This window comes from Nannospalax galili, unplaced genomic scaffold (genome assembly GCF_000622305.1).
Source record: "Nannospalax galili isolate Female #2095 unplaced genomic scaffold, S.galili_v1.0 scaffold284, whole genome shotgun sequence".
Lineage (NCBI taxonomy): Eukaryota > Metazoa > Chordata > Mammalia > Rodentia > Spalacidae > Nannospalax > Nannospalax galili.
The window spans coordinates 335,117-353,976 of record NW_008354281.1 but is presented as its reverse complement, the minus strand read 5'-3'; the positions used below and the strand labels follow the sequence as shown (position 1 = coordinate 353,976).

The 18,860-nt window shown below is 41.4% G+C and overlaps 2 protein-coding genes across 9 annotated transcripts in view; one reads left to right on the top strand and one right to left on the bottom strand.

Moving 5' to 3' along the window:
* The window catches only part of Sybu (syntabulin), a 73,129-nt gene extending 65,670 nt beyond the window's left edge, over window positions 1-7,459 (bottom strand). The window contains exons 1-4 of one of the 3 annotated variants that reach the window (XM_008851482.1): window positions 7,251-7,459; window positions 4,370-4,487; window positions 3,364-3,441; window positions 1,046-1,250 (exon numbers count right to left, since the gene is read on the bottom strand). In XM_008851482.1, coding sequence (XP_008849704.1) covers window positions 1,046-1,250; window positions 3,364-3,387 — 229 coding nt within the window. In that variant the 5' untranslated portion in view covers window positions 3,388-3,441; window positions 4,370-4,487; window positions 7,251-7,459. Of the gene's footprint in view, window positions 1-1,045; window positions 1,251-3,363; window positions 3,522-4,369; window positions 4,488-7,250 lie in introns of those variants that run through there. The other 2 variants (XM_008851483.1, XM_008851481.1) reach the window with 2 other exon arrangements.
* The window catches only part of LOC103748743 (protein SMG5), a 122,274-nt gene continuing 110,850 nt past the window's right edge, over window positions 7,437-18,860 (top strand). For 4 of the 6 annotated variants that reach the window (XM_008851491.3, XM_008851488.2, XM_008851486.2 and 1 more), the window contains exon 1: window positions 7,437-7,522. The gene's annotated coding sequence lies outside the window, so the exon portion shown is untranslated. Of the gene's footprint in view, window positions 7,523-8,276; window positions 8,407-18,860 lie in introns of those variants that run through there. The other 2 variants (XM_008851489.3, XM_008851487.1) reach the window with 2 other exon arrangements.

Below are 18,860 nucleotides of genomic sequence, written 5' to 3'. Positions count from 1 at the left end.
AAACTTCATCATGTGCTAAGTGGCACTCATAGTTCATGACATTAAAGACCATCAAATATTAAAGATCTCTATAAGCCAGAATTTCCACAAGGGATACATTTAGTTCAATGGTTTCATTAATCCTCACGGTAGCTCTACAAAGCAGATACAGGTGGAACATTCCTCATACAAAAACCCAAATGCTAAAATGCTATAAAATGTGGAACTTTGTGAGTACCAACATGAGGGCACAAGTAGAAAATTCTGTGCATTTCATGTAACAGATTGCAAGCAAAAGACAAGCACACTGAAAAATTGTTTGGGCTATGTGTATGAAGTATTCATAAACCACAAGTGAATTTTGTGTTTAGTTTCTGCCCAAATCTGAATCCCTAGTCTATTTCATTATGCATCTGCAAAATACTCCAAATTTGAACAAACCCAAACCCCAAATATTTATTATTCCAAGCATTTCTAATAAGGAATCCTCAACCAGCATTAATCATTCCATTTTATGCCTTTAGCAACTGAGGCTTACTAAGCTTAAGGAACTTGAGCAAGGCCACACATCAGGTAAATGGTAGAAGGTCTGGGATTCCATTCCATCCTGGAATCAGGTCTGACAGATAATAAGCCTGTGATCTTTCCCAATAAACTACAAGACCAGGCCTGAAGTATAGGTAGCCCTCCTTGGTCTTGCCTTTATTTGTTAGAATTATTTTATTTGGGGGAATTCCATAATCAAAAGTACATAGACTTACAAAAAGTTGCTAGTATAAAATTCGGATTAATATAATTTCTAGACTTATTAAACACATTTTAAAGTTAGAAACAACAAACCCAATTAATTTCATGCCTGCTTTTGGTGTGCGATTCCAGTTTGCAGTTTAGTTGGGCTGAGCCATAAAAAGCTGCTGTACTGGTAGGTTACAAGAGCTAGAAAGACTCAGCATGTAAGTCATGAGGCTAGAAGGCTAGGTCTGGGCTGGGAGGGCTCAGCTTGGTCTATCACACTCCACCTGTAGGCCCCAGTTTCCTGCTGTGGAGGTGCCCAGTGGCACTGTACCTGAGCAGAAGCTGTTGCTGCTAATGGTTCTCGCTGAACGTCCAGAGCTGCTGGGGTTGAACTCTCTGCTGTCCTCCTCAGAGAAGGGAGACTCTGAGGCTGGGGACACCTTGTGCTGCTGCTGGGGCAGATGAGGTCGAAGAATCAACCGGGGGATCCGACTTCTGGAAATTTCCTTCTCCTGATGCTGCATTCTCTGCTCCTTCTTGAAATTGGAAAGCAAAAACAATCAATTCCTTTCTGCTTTTGCAAGGCGGAGCTCCTGAGATTAGGTCATTTTTCTGAACACTGAACCTTCACAGTTAGGGCAATCTGTACCTTAGTTTCTGGAATAAGCTCCCAAGGTCTTCCAGTGATCTCACCCTTTGGATCCTGTGAACAGTACCTCTGTCTGTCTCTCTCTCTCTCTGTGTCTCTGTCTCTCTGTGTGTCTCTGTCTCTGTGTCTCTGTGTCTCTGTCTCTGTCTCCTTGAAATCCTCTGGAGTGTCTGCACTTACTCCCCTCCACACACACACACACACACACACACACACACACACACACATCACCACCACCCATCAGCATGAAGGCTACCCCACTCCTTCAAGCCATTTCTAATTCACCTTCTCATTCCTTTTCTATCACATTCAGGCTTGAAGTTCTTAAAGGTTCTTTATCATCCAGCACACCACAGTTTATTTTTCTTTAGATTCCCCTTATGTTGTTCCTAAATTAGCTGCCACAATTTCACTTCTGTTTTTCTGTCTCTTCACAAAGTAGATGCCTATACCTGGAAGAATTCTTTCTGATGGATTGCACACTTTTGAGGGGGTGGGGGGTCTGGGACAGGGTCTCCCTGTAGTCCCTGGCTTGAACTCACAGCCACCTGCTTCTGCCTCCCTAGTGCTGGGATTAAAAGTGTGTTCCACTGCACCCAGCATACATACACTTATCTTTAAAATCCCTCCTCTTCAGAAAGGATCTTAATTATGCATTAATATCCTGGTACAGAAGGCTTGTTGCCAACAGAAAAGCACACATACACCCGATACCCAGGAAGATGGCCCCACCTTTTACATCATGTCTAGCTTTTGTTTTTCCTAGAGGACATCCAGGAGAAGAAATTTTCCTTTCTCTAAAAATGCAGTTTTCAATGCCTTCTTATGCATTTAAAAAGCATAAGAAGTAATATTTTGACAATGTTTACAATTTAAAACTACTTTCTCTTGGCCAGTGAGATGGTTCAGTCAATATAGGCATTTTCTGCCATGCCTGCTGACCTGAATTAAATCCCTGGAACACACATGATGGAAGAGGACTCAGGGACTTCTGCAAGCTGTTCTCTGACCTCTACACACACTTTGGCACCTCTCACCAACCCCACACAATGTGTGTTAAAAAAAATTTTAATGCTATCTCCACCATTAGCTTATTTAATGGATCTTTACACCCCGAGCTGCAACATCAACAGTAATTCAAGTCTGTCTTTACAGGTGAGGAAAGAGGCTGAAAGGAGGCAGAGCCTGTGAACCATCTAGAAGCAGAGAGAACTTCAAACCCAGCACTTTGAGGGTCGCCCCACTCTGTCCTATTAAAATGGATTCCCAGGAGGAGCTTTCTGCCGAAATTCGGCTTCTCCCTCCAACCTCTGCAACCAAGAGAGGGCTCTGGCTTAGGTCACAAACACCATCTCACAACCTGACCTCAGGCTCATTTCCTCCTTACCAGGAAGGATCAAGGCCAAAGTAAACACCTGAGACGCCTGTGCAAGAATTAAAGGGAATACCCCTGCAACTGAAAACACTCGAGGTGGCTCCGCATCTGTCATCCTGGGGCTGCATGCCACACCCAGCCTCTGCATCTGTCAGGTACATCAGTCACCCAGCAGGTATCTCACATCAGCCACTCCGCTTGGCACACTGCACGCTCTTGAGCCGGATCACTGACACGCTGCAGTCCTTATTTCTTAATCACGAATACATCAAATCCCCATATCACCCCCCACCACACACACACAGGAAAACATAGGACACCAACTCTAGGCTTCACGTCAAATCCCCAGCTTCAAGAGATAGGATTAACCCTCTAAAGTCAATTTAATAAATCCTTATGCTACCCCCCTCCCGAAATCTCTTCCTCCAGTGCCACGTCTCCATCTGTCACATCACCTAACCATTGACCCCGTGTCCCCACCACCCACTTCCCCACTTTCCCTCTACTCTGATCTCCACCTGTCTGTCCATTTCTCACCTGGCTCTCCTCTCGCCCAGGCCCACCCAGCTTTTCCTCTTTCTGCCCTCGGACCCTGTACCCGCGCCCATACTCCGTGTCCCCTCACCTTGCTCTCCCGGAGGGGTCCCATCGCGCCGCTCGCCACCAGCTCCCCGCGCCACCGCCGCCTTCCAAGAGGAGGCACCTGCGAGCGAGGGAGGAGACTCAGCTGAGCCGCGGGGCGCGGGCGGCGGCTGCTTTGGGTCAGCCGCGTCCCCGCCGCCGCCGTTCGTAAGCGCTCGGCTCCGAGGGCGCGCTCGCCGCCCTGCCCCGCCCCGCGGGACACGTGGTGCCGCCTCCGGCGGCCGCTCGCCCCGGAGACACCTCTCTGCCGCCCTCACCTGAGGCCCGGGGTCGGCCGCTCAGCACCTCCGCGCCCCACCCACCGGACCGCCCTGCTGGGTCCCCAGAGCCCAGCCCGACCTACTGCAGGCTGGCGGAGGCTCATTCTCAGCGTCATCAACCCAGAGGTCCCCAGCCTCCCTTTTGCACCTGGTCCAGGGTTGGTGGGGGGGCGGGGGGGGGTGAGTGTTGGTTGGAGAGGCTGAGAAAAGCTGGGTCATCAAATAGCCAAAATGGAGAAAGTGGGAAAGGTTGTGTTTGCTTGTTTCTTTCCTCGGTGTCCCTCCTTGTCCTCTAGGTTTAAGTCAGCATGTGACTCCCCACAGTGACCTCGCCTGAGAGTGGTGGGGTGGGTCCCCTTGTGCTGGACCCCAGCCAAGTCAATGCTGCAGGACTGACATAGCGTCTTGCTTGCAGGATTTCCAAAGCTGTTGGGGCTGAAAGCTGCAATTCTCCTTGGAGGGGTAAGTCAGAAAGGCCTGAAGTGCCAGCGAAGCACAGTTGCAGAGGCAGCCAGATCGTTGACAGGGCGTGGCCTTGCCCCCGGCTCCTGCTCTGCTGCTGGCCACAGCAGGGAGGAGGCCCAGTCAGACACAGTGGTGAGATCAGGCAACCTGAACTCAGAAACTCAAGATGAAGCCAGCACACCAAGATGAGAACCTTTATGCATACTACCACTCCTGAGAGCTTCAAGTTAATCCTTTTTAGCTTGGGGGAATAATGATACCCACCTGAAGGGTAGCTGCGAGGTTTAGATGAAGAAAACAAAACAGCTGTACCCAGCTGATGAAGCAGAACTTTCCAAAGGGCAGCTAGGTCAGGTCCAGGCCATCCAATATTCGCTGATGCCTTTTATGTGACAGGCAGAAAAAGCATTTGTGATGCAGACAAGTATGTTCAAAAAGATCAAAACGTCCCCAACTAAAGAGTCAGAATATTTACAGGCCTCAATTTGTTACACTTGCTATTCTCAAATCTTATCTGGTGGTGGAGTTCAGTATGTAAAAGGACTTACATATCCTCCATTCTGAGCCGGGAAAATATTCTAGATAGCAGTGTGAGCAGTGAACCATCCCATGTGGACACCTAGTGTCCTACATGCAAGGACTGTGATACTTGACAAAGTATTTCTGTCTCCATCATCCTCTTTTGCAATCCCTGACTATCAACTCTGAAACCTAGAAATGCACTGAGCTCACAGAGATGCTGTCTCCATCATCCTCTTTTGCAATCCCTGACTATCAACTCTGAAACCTAGAAATGCACTGAGCTCACAGAGATGCTGAAGTTAGACGATTTGTGGAATCAATTTGTTTTCTTCCTGTAATCCTAAAAGATTATATTCTGAAAATCCTCACCCTTTTCCAATCTATTTAGCAGAGATGTAATCTTAGGATTCTCTAGGGAGAAGAGATAGGTGATTAATTCATACTTTCTGTACTTGTAGCTGTCTCAAACATGGACCTCCCCAAGGTATGGCTCAAGAAGATCTGAACAATTTATTATTTCTAAAATTATGTGCCTTGGTTTGTATATGGCAAGATAGGATTGAGCTATGGAGGTCAAAAGATGCTCCTACATTCCCTACCAAGAACTGAACATTGATTGTGGGAACTTAACAGCAGAAACTGTCCACAGAATTGATCACGTCAGAACCACAGAGGCATTCCTGACCATGTCCTCTAAACAACTCTCTTTCTCTTCCTCTTCTACTGTGACCATTACAATATCACAATGATGGAAACCTCACTGGTAACAGGACTGGATCCTGAGGACTTCTGTCACTGTTTATCTCCATCATCTTCATTTGGAATCTATCTACAGTTCTGGATTATTTAATAGTGGGGTGACTAAAGTTGTCCTGCTACCAGGGTTGCCTCCCATTGCTTTCCTGCCAGCTAATTAAATAAAATTTTTCACAAGCTAATCATCAACCCCTTGCCTTCCTTGGTTTTGCTTGGTTTGGGAATTGGTGTTAGCTGTTTTTTAGTTGTTTTAAGTGTTGGGGACTAAACCCTCTCTATCAAGCAAGTGCTCTACCACTGAACTAAATCTTCAACTTCCTTTATGAAAAGCTAAGTCAATCCATACTTATCCATTAAAATTCATTAATGACTCTCCTTTCTACTTCAGGTAATAGTCAAGTTCCTTAAGGTGCACGAAGACCTTTCAACGTCCAGCCAATCTGCTTGCCACTCCTCCTCTACACGTGTTCCCTGCACCCCTGCCTCCCATCCCCTCATCCTCTGCTACTCTCCCACTCTCCCTTCACATACAAATGGATGTTGCTCAAATAGCCCTTCCATTCTCTGGAGATTTCATGTCCACTGACTTCTGAACACTGCTGGTCCCTCTGTTTACAACATTTCCTGTGCTCTATCCACCCTTCCTCCTCAACTCCAAAAGAGTTGGTTTCATTTGAGACAGCTTCTTCCAGGAAACATCCCCTGATCCTTCCTTCCAGGATGTCCAAGTTTACCCTCAGGAGAGCTGCTATACTCTTATTTCAGAAGTCCCCATTCACTTGTCTTCATTAGGGATTGTAGGCAGTGCCTGGCACAATTCCTCCCATACAGCAGGCATCAACGTATAACTGTCAAATGAATGAATGCATCAATAAATGAATTCCACCGCCCCACAAGGGGCCCATCAGTACAGGATAAAGAACATAGATACAACTTGTGTTTAGCAAATTACTCAGATAAAACTGCCTCCACTATGTCTTCGTATTTGATGATGGGACTTTGGCCTAAAAAATCCAACATGTGTTCAGTGAAAGCTTTTACTGCAGAAGTGCAGGCACCAAGGGCTGTGCGGTAGCCTTGCTGTCACCATAGCAACCCTGCCGAGGGAAAGGCTGATGGTTTAGTGTTCAGATGCCTCTTAGCTCTGTACTTTTGGAACCCAAGCCTGTTTTTCTGCTGCTCTTAAAGGCAAGTTTTACAAATGATAATATCTGTGCTGCCTTTAATTTCATTTCAAGTGTTTCTCATATCATTAAGAGCAATGTCTTACAACATTTGGACTATAGCACCAAAGAGATAATCTAATATAGCATAATATATTCATCTTTCATCTGCCTTACAATATCATTATGCATATTTTCATTTTCTACTTAAGTACTTATTGTCTTGTTCTATAATTTTGTGGCATTTTCTGGAAAAATGACTGTCTCTTGGATTTTTAGAAAATATCAATTGCTTTAGAAGGCTTGAACCTTTAGTGATTACAAATAATATACCTGTCTAGGCCTGGCAAGAAACATAGGGGCAGGGTGTTATAAATTGGAAGGAAAGAAAGTCTTTATATACCCCCCCATCAAGGACAAATTATTTGATAAAGAATGTGAAATTTGTAATTAAATTATCATACCTTTAACATACAGAAAAATCTATATTTCAGAGCCCTTTCACATAATACATGTAAGTGGCCAATCCCTGAAGTCAGAGGAGTGATAAAGGATGGGTTTATATTGACAAGGACCCCCCCTTCTTCCCAGACTGCAAACTTCACAGAAAAGACAATACAAATGCACTGCCAACCAGAAAATGTTTGTACCATACAAGCAAAACACATCACAATCCTCCACACTCCCTCTCCCTCACATCTCACCTGCGAATACTGGGGCTGTCTGGGACTCAATCAGGGCTGACAAAGCACCATCTCCTAATCCTATCAGCTGTGTGAGCGAGCGCTGCCGTCTCTCTCAGTGACCCGATGTTGGGTGATCTGCACAGCAACAAGGAGCAGCTGACGTGCTTTACAACACGTCATGAAGAAAAGAAACTGCATTCTGGGGCATCCTGGGATTTTTTTGTGGTGGGGTGGAGACCCATATTTTTCTTACCAGGGAGAGAGCTGCCTGTTTTCCTGTAAGAGCTTGTGTGAGTGACCGACCCTCCTCTTATTGTATGTGTGTTATTGTTAAGATGTAGTTAAGGTATTTTGATGCTGTAAAACTGTAATGACTAGGATTATGCAAGATCACTCCCTGAGGAGGGGACCCAGAGAGTACTTGGGGCAGAGAGGGGAGTGGGTAACCTGAGGCAGGGTGGGCATGATCATTCATTGGGTTCGTAGTGTGTCAATTATCTAGACTCTACAAATGAGTTTTCAGTCAGAGAAGCTGCTCAGTGAAGAAGAGAAATGGAAGTCCAGGTGAAGAGGCAGAGTTTTGGGCCTGGGGGGCTTTGAGACATAGTGAGATTTTTTTTTTTTTTTTGCCTATGTGATAGGGAAGCAGATGTGAGGTAGTCTCCCAAACTGTGCTATCTGATGTCTGTAGCCATTGTCCATTTCTGAGAATAGAGCAAGAAACTGGCCAAAACATAGAAACAGTGAGTGTATTAAACAAAGTGGAAACACAGGGTGGGACAAGCAGGTATATACTGACTGAAGCAATGAATCCGAAGGACTGAGATTAAGATTCTACAAAGACTGAAAGCAAAGCTTGCCATCCAGGTAGGAGAGCCCCGAGTCTGGACATTTCAATAATGAACTGTCTCCGATGACTAGACAATCTGTCTGTCTCAAAGATTCACAGAAAGGGCACAGGAAGTCGTCTGTGAAGTAGGCACAGGAAGGCCTAGACCCAGATATGGAATTCTAGGCTTGAGAGAGAAGCACCTTCCTTTCCTAGAGAACAGAGGTGAAAGAAGGGCAGTGGAAAGTCGCCTGACCCAGCAGCTGAGCTTCCCAGAAAGGGGCTGAGGAAAGAAGGCCGAGACTCTTCTGAGACGTGGCAGGTACCTCATCTAGGGGCTCTGAGGTATGTTCAGCACCCATAGCAGAAAAGGCACAGTCTGTCTTCCCAGAAGGCAGGTCTATAGCTAGATTTGAGTTACATTAAAAAGGATCTGTCTTCCATAATATAATTTATGTTCACGATTCGGTACTTTTCCCACCATATACTTTCTAGTAAGCATCTTTTAGAAACAATCCCCCCCCCCTTTTTTTTTGCAAAGAGATGGGAGGAGGGGTGATTTTGAGATTTCTGCTCAGACCAGAGCATTGTTGCAAAAACAGATCAGAGCGCCCCTAGTGGCCAACTGCTGTGGCAGCTGTTGCAGGAGTTTAGGGGACCGGGGAGCTGTTTGTGAGCTTGAGCGCTTCACTGGTGGGAGCCTGGAGGGGGCGGGGAGGGGGAAGGAGATGGGAGGGGAGGGGCTGGGCGGGCGTTTAGACAGATTCGAATACCTCTGGAGTACCTCTGTAGCCATAGAGCTGAGGGCAATTTTGATAGCTGCTTTATTCCCGAAACCTGCTAGGCCATGGCTGCTAACCATTTTCCTTCAACCCTGTAGTCTTATGACCTACGGGAGTAAACAGCTTTGCTGTGGCCTAGCTCCTCCCCACGTCACTGCAGAAACATCTGCAGGAAAATAAGCCTAGAATTTGGGAATCTGGCCTGTGTTGTTTCATCTCTCCATGTGTCTTCTTTAGCCTCTTCTAGAATGCTGTTTAGTCGAAGAAAAATTACTTTTTAAAAGAGATAGCTTTAATATTGCCTTTAAAATTACTGACATCACATCATCAAAATTCTGGAAAATAAAAGACTAAAATTATTTATTCCATTGTCCTAATATCTATGATTCAATAGACTTTCTGTTAGCTACCCCTTCCCCTTTCAGGCTTATGTACTGCACATCAAAACAGCATCAAAATGAGAACTGCATTCTAAGGAACATGTGGCATATTGGGGTCTGTGGATGACATTGTATCTGGCTGTTTGGGTGACTGTGGTGGACTGGACTACCCATTGTAAGAAGTTCCCTCACCTCCACCTGTCTGGTGATTAGGTACAGACTGAAATGAGGGTTCTGGGACCTCCTTGCCAATGCTAACAAGCAGCTAGGGCTGCTACTGCAACCTTGGAAGCTCCACTATGGCTTCCTGTCCCTGACCCTACTGGTAATTATAACAAAAAAGCTTTGGAACAAGCTGTATGGCAGAGAATTAACAAAACTAAGGTTGGAGAAATGACCTCAAATTAGGGGCTGAGGAAAAACACCTGTGTCTTTCTAGTAAGCAGTCCAGTCACTGGCTCACCTCACTGTGATGCTCATTCAAGAGTCAGCAGGAGAGTGAAATGAGTTTCCTAAGTCTACATTGAGGTTTGTGATGTAGTCCGATAAAATATTTGAGTCCTCAGGCCTGGACACCCCCTACCCCCCATTGCTACTCACAGGAGTTGTTTAAGGAGCCCCCAGGACTCAGTGAGTGGTAAGTGCGGGTTAGTTGGTAAAGGAAGATCCAGTTGCACCAGTTGATGACTTTGGGCAAATTAAGTTCTCTCAGCTTCATTTTCACACCTATAAAATAGACTTGATAATAGTAATTATCTCGTAATGATGTTATAAGGATTAGACAAGTCTAGTATTTATGCCTGGCATATGGTTAGAGCTTCCTGGATTTCCCCTCTCCCACAGATCAAATTGTTCCAACTACCATTGCTGCTTCCTCTTTGCTTATTTCACATTGATTTCATCTTGAAGATTTTTATTTTTATTAAAGGGAAACAATGTTTTCCCTACATGAATTATTATATATAAAGAAGGAAACTGAATCTCTCATCAGAAAAAGGTGTCGATAAGACTTTTCCTACCAAATTTAGATTAGGAAGGGTTAGAGTAGAATACCTGATTAAAGGCCATACACCTATCATGCATACATCCATCTGTGGTTATTGATGTTTCTGTTCTGAGTTAGTGTCTCCTGCACTTTAGTGTCTCAAGATCTAACAGGCATGGTCATGACCATGTGATACTACTCAGAATGGCATTATGTTTGATATATAGCCAAAGGGATTGCCAGAAATTAAGTTAAACTGGGGACTGAGGCACCCAGGGATGAGTTTTGAGATGAATTTTGAAGAATAAACAGGTTCTATTATTATTTTGGCATCTCAAGAGTAATTATTTTTCTCTCTTCTTACAAATCCTTTCTTCCCTCTCTTCCCCTCTCCTCCTCTCCATCTCCTTCCATCCTTTCCCCTTTGCCACCTTTACTTACTCCCTCTTGTTTTTTAGTACTTTAAGAGATATCTGCTGCTCAGATTCATGCAGAGATAAACTTTGAGTTTCCTTTGAATATTTACTGCTTGGCTATGACATTCTTGAAGAAATGAATTTGTCTCTGAATCTTGATTGCCTACAAACAGCACCAAGCACAATATGTAGTGTCTCAATATCTGCTAATTAATATTTAAAAAATTTAAGAACACCAGGTTATACTGCCACCTATTGGCTAATTAGTGAAAATTTTGACAGCTCAAGTCTAGGGTGCCTCATAGTGCCTTTATTCAAACTTTCTCAGCATTATTTCAGAAAACTTTCAAAATGTAAGGTTATGTAACTTGAGAGTCAGTGAACAATATGATGGAGTGAATGTGGGAAGTGAGCACTGCTCATTTCTGGTACACAGTACTTACTTTCTCTTATCTGCTGAACCAAACAAGTCAGATAGTATGTTTACATCTTTGTGTCCTTATTGGTAAGTTATATATCTGGTTCTACTTCATAGTTTTATTTCAAAGATCAGATACTATAACATTCACAGCACTCAACATATTCCCTTATACATTTGGGGAGTCAGCTCTAGGGTCTGGTTCTCCTTCCAATTTGCCCCCTTCTCCAATTCGTAGTGACCCTGAGGAGGATAAACCATATAATTACATTTTAGCCAAGGAATCAGATAAATGCTTCTAAAACACTAATGACAAATAATCCCACTCTGGTCCCTATTTTTTCTATTCTTATGTCTATTTATTAAAAACTAATAGAACTGATATTTTATGTTGCTATCTTAAGCTGTTTTAGTTTTATAGAAAGATTAAGTAGGAAGTACAGAAAGTAACCATAAACACCCTTGGTGCTATAATGTTTTTCAAACCTTTGGACACAATGCATTCCATATTTGCTTGATTAATTAGATTCAATTGTTCTCTACTTTTGAAGACGGTGCAAATAAATGTCAATACACTGGAGAGCCATACCTCTATTTTTCCCATTTTCCTACCTGCTTGGCTTTCTTCCAAGGTCTTCTGTATCTGCAATGTGGAGTCAACACCTGACTCCTAGAACTTTCTCAGACAGACTTAGTGGAACTGCCTCTTTTCGGACCTGAAGCTGAGCAAAGAGGGAAGCCAGGCCCCACTGATGAACAACACTGCTTGTTCTCACTCTCCAGCTGCTCAGGCACTCACTGATGCCTGATAATCATTTTATGATCTCTAGTCATACTTCCTGTTCGCTGTAGTGTCTATTTAAACCTTCCTTGCACTTCAAACCTACCAGCCTACTACCTCTCCTTCATACTGTGTAGCTTCCCTTATCTCTTGATTAAAAGACAAAATACAAGGTACAAAAGAACTTTCTGTCTCCCACCTCCAAACCTATAAATTTATGACTGCTTCTACTGCCTCCCTCCCATTTCCCATCCTGTAGTTTTGGTCCCCGTGTACACAGGAAAGTCCTTTACCTGAATTTTGAATCCCATCCTTTTCTACCCTGTAAAGGAAACTATCCAGTTAGTCTTTCTAACTCTGCAGGATTTTATTTCCTTGTCTTTAAAGTAGAATCATCATATCTAGGCTTCTTTGAACATCGGTAGAATTAATACCAATTAGGAGGATTTCCAGTATATACTAAGATCTCAGTGGGTATGAATTGTTATTATTACCTATTATTGTCTTAAAAATGACCCCAAGATACTTTTCCACCAGAAATTTTCACAAGCATTTAAATACGCTGAAACATTTCCTGATGAAGTAGATGACTCACTATAATTCTTTACCTTTCTGAGTTCTCATAATCCTGGCTTGCTCCTATTCTTTATCAGTAAACTTCTGATGAAAAGTTAGCTGGGTATGTCATCTGTCTGAGACCCTCCCCGCCCTATGACCCAATACACTCAGGTACCTACCATTCAACCAGATAATTCTTGTCCCAAAGTCACAGATTACCTCTGTGTTAAGCTAATAGCTAGTTTTCAACCCAATCTTAACTTCTTATCAGCCTTTGGAATAAACACTACTCATTTTTAAACACTACACTTTTTGTGTTGATCTTTTTCCTTCTTTTCAATATGTGTTTAGCCCATTCTTTAAAAGTTGGTGTTGCCATTTCACTTCTTCATCCTATCTTCCCTCTTTGGGTAATGTCTTTTTCCAGTTGCTTCAATGACTATTTATAGTTTGGTCAGGTATAAATCCATATCTCTATTCCAAGATATCCCACAATTCACCTGGATATCTCAACTTTTATGTCCCCAACAATCCTCAAAAGCATCCTCTCCCTAATGAAATTCATGACATTTCCTCTGGAAGATATCTTTATTTCTGTTTTCTCTAAGATAATAAATCGTATTACCATTACAGACCCTGAAACTTGGATGGTTCTGTTAACTTTAAAATTATATTTTTTACTTTGTGAGAACACCATACATGAGTGCTGGATTTATATCATTTCTATCCTACCTCTTTCCCCTTCAACTCCTTCTGTGGTCCCTACTCCCTTTCAGGTTCATGACCTCATCTTTAATTACTAGTTTTACATGTATACCTATGTAACCTGCTAGGCCTATGTAACCTGCTAAGCCTATGAAACCTGCTAAGCCTATGAAACCTGCTAAGCCTATGTAACCTGCTAAGCCCCTGCTCTCCTCTATACCTCTACAACAAATTGAAACAATTTGAAGTCCTATCCATGTCTCCTCCTAATTATCTTTATGTGAATTTCTCCCCTATCTCTTTTTTGCTTAGATCTTAACCTGGCTTGCTACTAGAGTCCATTCCTAAATAGTGGGTAGAAAAGGTTCTTTAAAGTGAACATCTGCTCACCCCACCCAACTCTGCCTCCCCCAGACGCAACTGAATCCTTCCAATGCTTTCCAGTGCCTTTGAGATAAAATCTATGCATGTGCCCTCATGATCTAGCCATTGCATGTATCTCATCTTGGGCTTTCACAAAGATGCCCTCTCCCCAGAGCATCTTCCCAACCTTCAGTCTCCACCTGCAGTCACTGTCCAGTTGCTTTTGCCTTTCAGATACACTCACTGGATAATTAGCTTTGCTGGGTGGGGGTGGGGGTGGGGGTAGATTATTCCTATCCTGAGAGTAAAATAGGCAAGAATGATTTCTGGGTTTAAGAATACTTTCTATATTTTCACCTGGATATAGAACATAATGAAAAGATACAGCCACATGCAATACAGGAGAAACAGAAGCTAGGTTTGTTTGGGGGTCTTGTAACATGAGTTGAATAGCAGTTCAAAAGAATTTTTAAGTGACCATGTGAAAATAATGATTTCTAAATTGGTATAACTTGAAAAGCTTTCTGCCACAGAACATACACACATTTTATCTTATGTATTATGAAATATTAATCTTAGCTTCGTTATTTTAATGGGTTCAATTCTCTTGAGTGAGAATTCAAAGAATATGCTCCAAAAACTATTCCCATGATTCCTTGTTACAGTGTTTCCTCCTGCCACTTATTAGAGCTTTAGTATTAAATAGAAAATAGTTCTAGACAAGGATTAATTTTAAAATACACTAGCACTTAAACTTTAATTAATTCCCATAGTTACCACAGTAACATTACTATATTTTGTTTAATAAACTCAGGATAATGCATTACTTTATATATACATATATATGTATATACATATATATATATTTGATTTAAGTGACCTATTTTGAAACATAGAAAAATAAACAGTAAGGGAATAAACACTTATGCAAGGGAATATTAGACAATTTAACACTACAAATCTTATTTAAATATTCTTTGAGAGCAGCCAGCTTTCCAATGCTTGAGATACTAAATATAGAAGTGTGAATTTGTTAAAGTCAATGTGTTGTGGTTCCCATAGTAAACACCTGGGTTTTTTGCCTCTAAATTGCCATTTTTATTTCTGCTTACCCTAATGTCAGTCGTCTCCTCCACAAAGTTCTAAATTCAGAAATACCTTTATAGGAACAGATTGTGAATGTGGAAGATGTGGAATAAATATAGACTTAAGAATCATCTTCTCCATTTGGGGCTTTTAATTATGCAGTAATGGATATGTGAAAAAATATTGCTTTAAACATGAAGACTATTCATCTCTAAATAAAATGAGGATGAAGCCAATAATTATTATTTCTAATCCCCATTTAAGAATTGACTAAAACCAAATCTTATACCTTGAACACAACACTTCTTGTAATTAAGTGAGTTTTATTTATTCAGCAAATATAAATTGAGCCCTTGTTACTTACCAATAACTCCAGTAAACACTGAGAGAAACTTAAGTGGTTTGCCGTAATAGTAGAAATAAGTGTGATCTCTTATTTGATTCCCTTGTATGGTGTCCAAGCAGTTAGGACTGCTATATAGCCGTGGAGAATAAAGGTACATAATGAACTTCACCCAAATACCAAGCCAAACTGCAGGGGGGTATTTATTTAAATAATTTTCAACTGAATATTACATTGCAATCATTTTACTATAGGATGAACACATGAGTCATTTGCTATTAGTATAGAGCTAAATTTCTGGCTGTGAACTGTATTTTAAGATAAATCAAGAATAAATTCTCATAAAACATGCCAAAATATTATTAACCCAGAATGTTACATTTTTTCTTTACAATTAAAAATTGTGTTCATATGAAAATTGCATATCTTTTTCTTATTTCTTAGATGAATCTTTGAATTCCTTTTCCAAAGGTCATTACTGTTTTTATAAATACTAAAACTAAGTGGACATATGATCCCTTAATGATGGAAAACGCATTCATTTCTTCCCTCCTTTTGCTACAGTAGTTCTAGTATTATCCTTTACTATCGACCAGTCACTTCCTTGCAATAAAAAAAAGTGTGCTGGGAAATAAGTGTGCTGGGAAATAATTTACAGAGGAGGTTTAAGCAGAAAATAACACTTTAAAAAAAATTAGGAGGACTGTGGTTATCCTTCAAGCCCAAGGTTTTCTGGTGGTATTTTTGCCCGAAGGTAAACTGCCTGTTGTAATGAGCTTTGTTAGAGAAGGCTGACAGCTGATCTGTTGCTGTGGCCTTCTGTGTCGTACTCAGTATGTAAGTCCTTGCTCAGGCTGCGATTTCTGTAATCTGACTTCATCCTTTTCTTTCCACTGTTGCCATTGAGACTGGGAATGGCCACGGAATACAAATTATATGATAAATATTTGGAATTTGTCTTTGTGGTTTTTCAGTACCACTGCCAAACTTCTTGCCTAGAGAGCTGTGTGAGGCTTTTCAATCTGAAACCTTTGAGCAATCCTGTCTTCTCGCCAACTGGGAGGCATCCACATGATTTAATTGCAGCAGCCCTTCAAAGAGATTAATAAACATTTCCAGTTCTTTGACTTTGTATCCTTCTAAGGCTTATTTGTTGATAATATATTTCTGCTCAATAACTTTAACCACTAGAATGCATCTTCTTTATATAGACTCCCAAATGTGATGCAAAGAATTTTGAATGGTATTAGTATAAATGAGGATACTATTTGTACTTGTGATTATCATTACTATTATTTTTTTTTTTTACTGATCCTACTTTTAAGCTAAAGCACCAAAACAGGAAATAGATGAAGGCCTTTGCTTATTTTTGTTTTATTCTAGAACAAATTCACTCCCTCTGATTTCCTTGAGATTGTCAAACCTGTTCCTATAATAACTAAAATTTTCAACTGACAAAGGCAAATAGCGGCTATTTAATGTCTTTGAAGACAGAAGAATCAATAGTTCAAGGTCTTCCTCTGTCCAGGCAAGCCTATAGGAGACCCCATCTCAAACATACAAACAAACAAAAATGTGTTCATAGCTAACAGCTCTCTAAATAACCGAGACAAATTACTGAAATTAAGATGGACTTTTCCTGCTTCAACCAGTCAGAAACTTCTCTTTCATTTGGAGATTAGAATCGGTTCCCTCACACATTAAATCAATGTGCTTGTTGCTTACATCCACTCCCATCTAAGACTCTATGTTTTTTTAACATATATATTTATTTTATGTGTATAAGTGTATTGCCTGCATGTATGTAAGTGCACTCATACCATGTGATGCCTGCAAAGGTCAGAAGAGGGCGTCAGATTCCTCTTGAACTGGAATTATAGATGGTTGTTAGCTGTGCCATACGTGTGCTGGGATTTGAATCTGGGTCCTCTGCAAGAGCAGTCAGTGCTCTTAACTGCTGAGCCATTTCTCTAGCCCCATATTTTATGTTTTTTGAAAGGGCTTTTACTAAGTTGCTGTGGTGGTTTGAATGAGAATGTCCCCCAGAGGTTCCAAGTATTTGGATATTTTGTCCCCAGTTGGTGGTACTGTTTTGGGAGGTCTTAGAAGATTTGACCATGCTGGAGGAAGCACTGAAAGTCACTGGGGGCAGGCTTAGAGAGTTCTTAAGTCTTGGCCTAATCTCTAGTTCCTCTCTGCTTCCTGTGCCTGCTCAAAGATGTGAGAGCTTAGCTTCTGCTTCTACTCCAGCCACCTCTGCCACCATGCATCCCCACCATGATGGATTCTTGCCCCTTTGGAACCATAAGCTAAATAAATTCATCCTTTTATAAGTCCCTTGGTCACCATGTTTTATCCCAGCAATAGAAAAGTAACTAAGACAGTTACCTAGACTGCTCTTGAACTCATGATTTTCCTGTCCCATTTTCTTAAGTAGCTGGGATTACAATCCCATGCCACTGTACCTATAGGACACCATTTTAAGATCTGTGAGGGCTGGAATTGTACCTCAATAGAAATAGAATACTTAGTTTGCATATGTAAGACTCAAGGCTCTAAGTTCAAGTACCAGCATATACATATCTATCTATCATATATATTATATATATATATATATATATATATCCTATATGTACACCCATATATACATATGACTCCTGTTTTCCATTACATGGAAGAGCAATATGCTCACCCAATAGAGACCATTAGATCTTGCCCACTGACTTTCTCAATGATATAGGTGAGTTCATATTTATTTTTCAAAAGCTAGTCTTTCCTTAAGTCCACTCTATGATAGTTTTCTAGTTTGACAAGAGGAGAAAATTAGGGAAATTTTCTGTTATCCATGTAGACAATGATGTATGACCCAACAGTCTGCTGCTTCTTGTTTGCATTAGTCTATAAAACATCTACTCAGCATTACCCAGTTCAGGTTCTCCAAAATGGCAGAGGTAAGGATTTTCCAAAGCTTATGGCCTACGTTGCATTTCACTGCCTCTGCTTATTTACATTGTTTATTTTCATTGAGGACTCCAAGATGCTATTGGTAAGCAGTTCTTTATTTCATACTGGACCAGTTTGCATTTTTTCTTTAATACATAAAAAGCTAAAGCAAATGTACCCATCACAACCTAGCCACTGGATCCCTAGGAGCTCTTCAATTCAGCCTCCCTACCCTAGGAGCCTTTCGTCTGTTCTCTTCTATTTCTGTTTATCACTTAAAGTTTTCTTTTCCAAATCTTACAGCTCTTTTCATGTAAATCAGGAGCAATCTGGTGAATTGCCATATGAGAAGTCCAAACTAAATATTCACAATAGTTAATTGGTATTTAAATTCATGTAGCAGTTCTATGCAATGGTTTCCAAAATCAGTTTTAAACTTTTCTATTAAAATCCATTTGTTGGGGCTGGAGAGATGGCTCAGAGGTTAAGAACACTGGCTATTTTTTCAAAGGACCCAGGTTCAAGTCCCAGCACCCACATGGCAACTGACAACTGTCTGTAACTCCAGTTCCAGGGGATCTGACGGCCTCTTCTGTCCTCCGTGAGCACCTCATGACACAGGTCCACTTACATACATGCAGGCAATACAGTCATACACATAAAAGAAAAATAATAAGTAAAATCCATTTGTCATGCAAAACTATAAATGTTGGATGGAGAAGGACAGAAAAGGGTTTTACATAAATCCTAATGTTTGTGGGTCAAAGAGCCAATTAGCCAAATAGTGCTGATGAAATGACTTCACTATATACCTAATTTGAGCCACAGTCTGGTATTACCCACTTGAATTGACTTATTTAACTAAAAATGTACAGGTATAGTTTCACAATGATTGAAAGTTTAAAATAAAACAACCCACATTTTGCTAGTTAAGAAGTTATCCAAGTTATTTATAGGAATGATATGAATGTGTGATTCTCCTGCCTCCATGTGCCAGGTGTTAAGATTACAGCTGTGTATCACCTATCTGATTTATGTA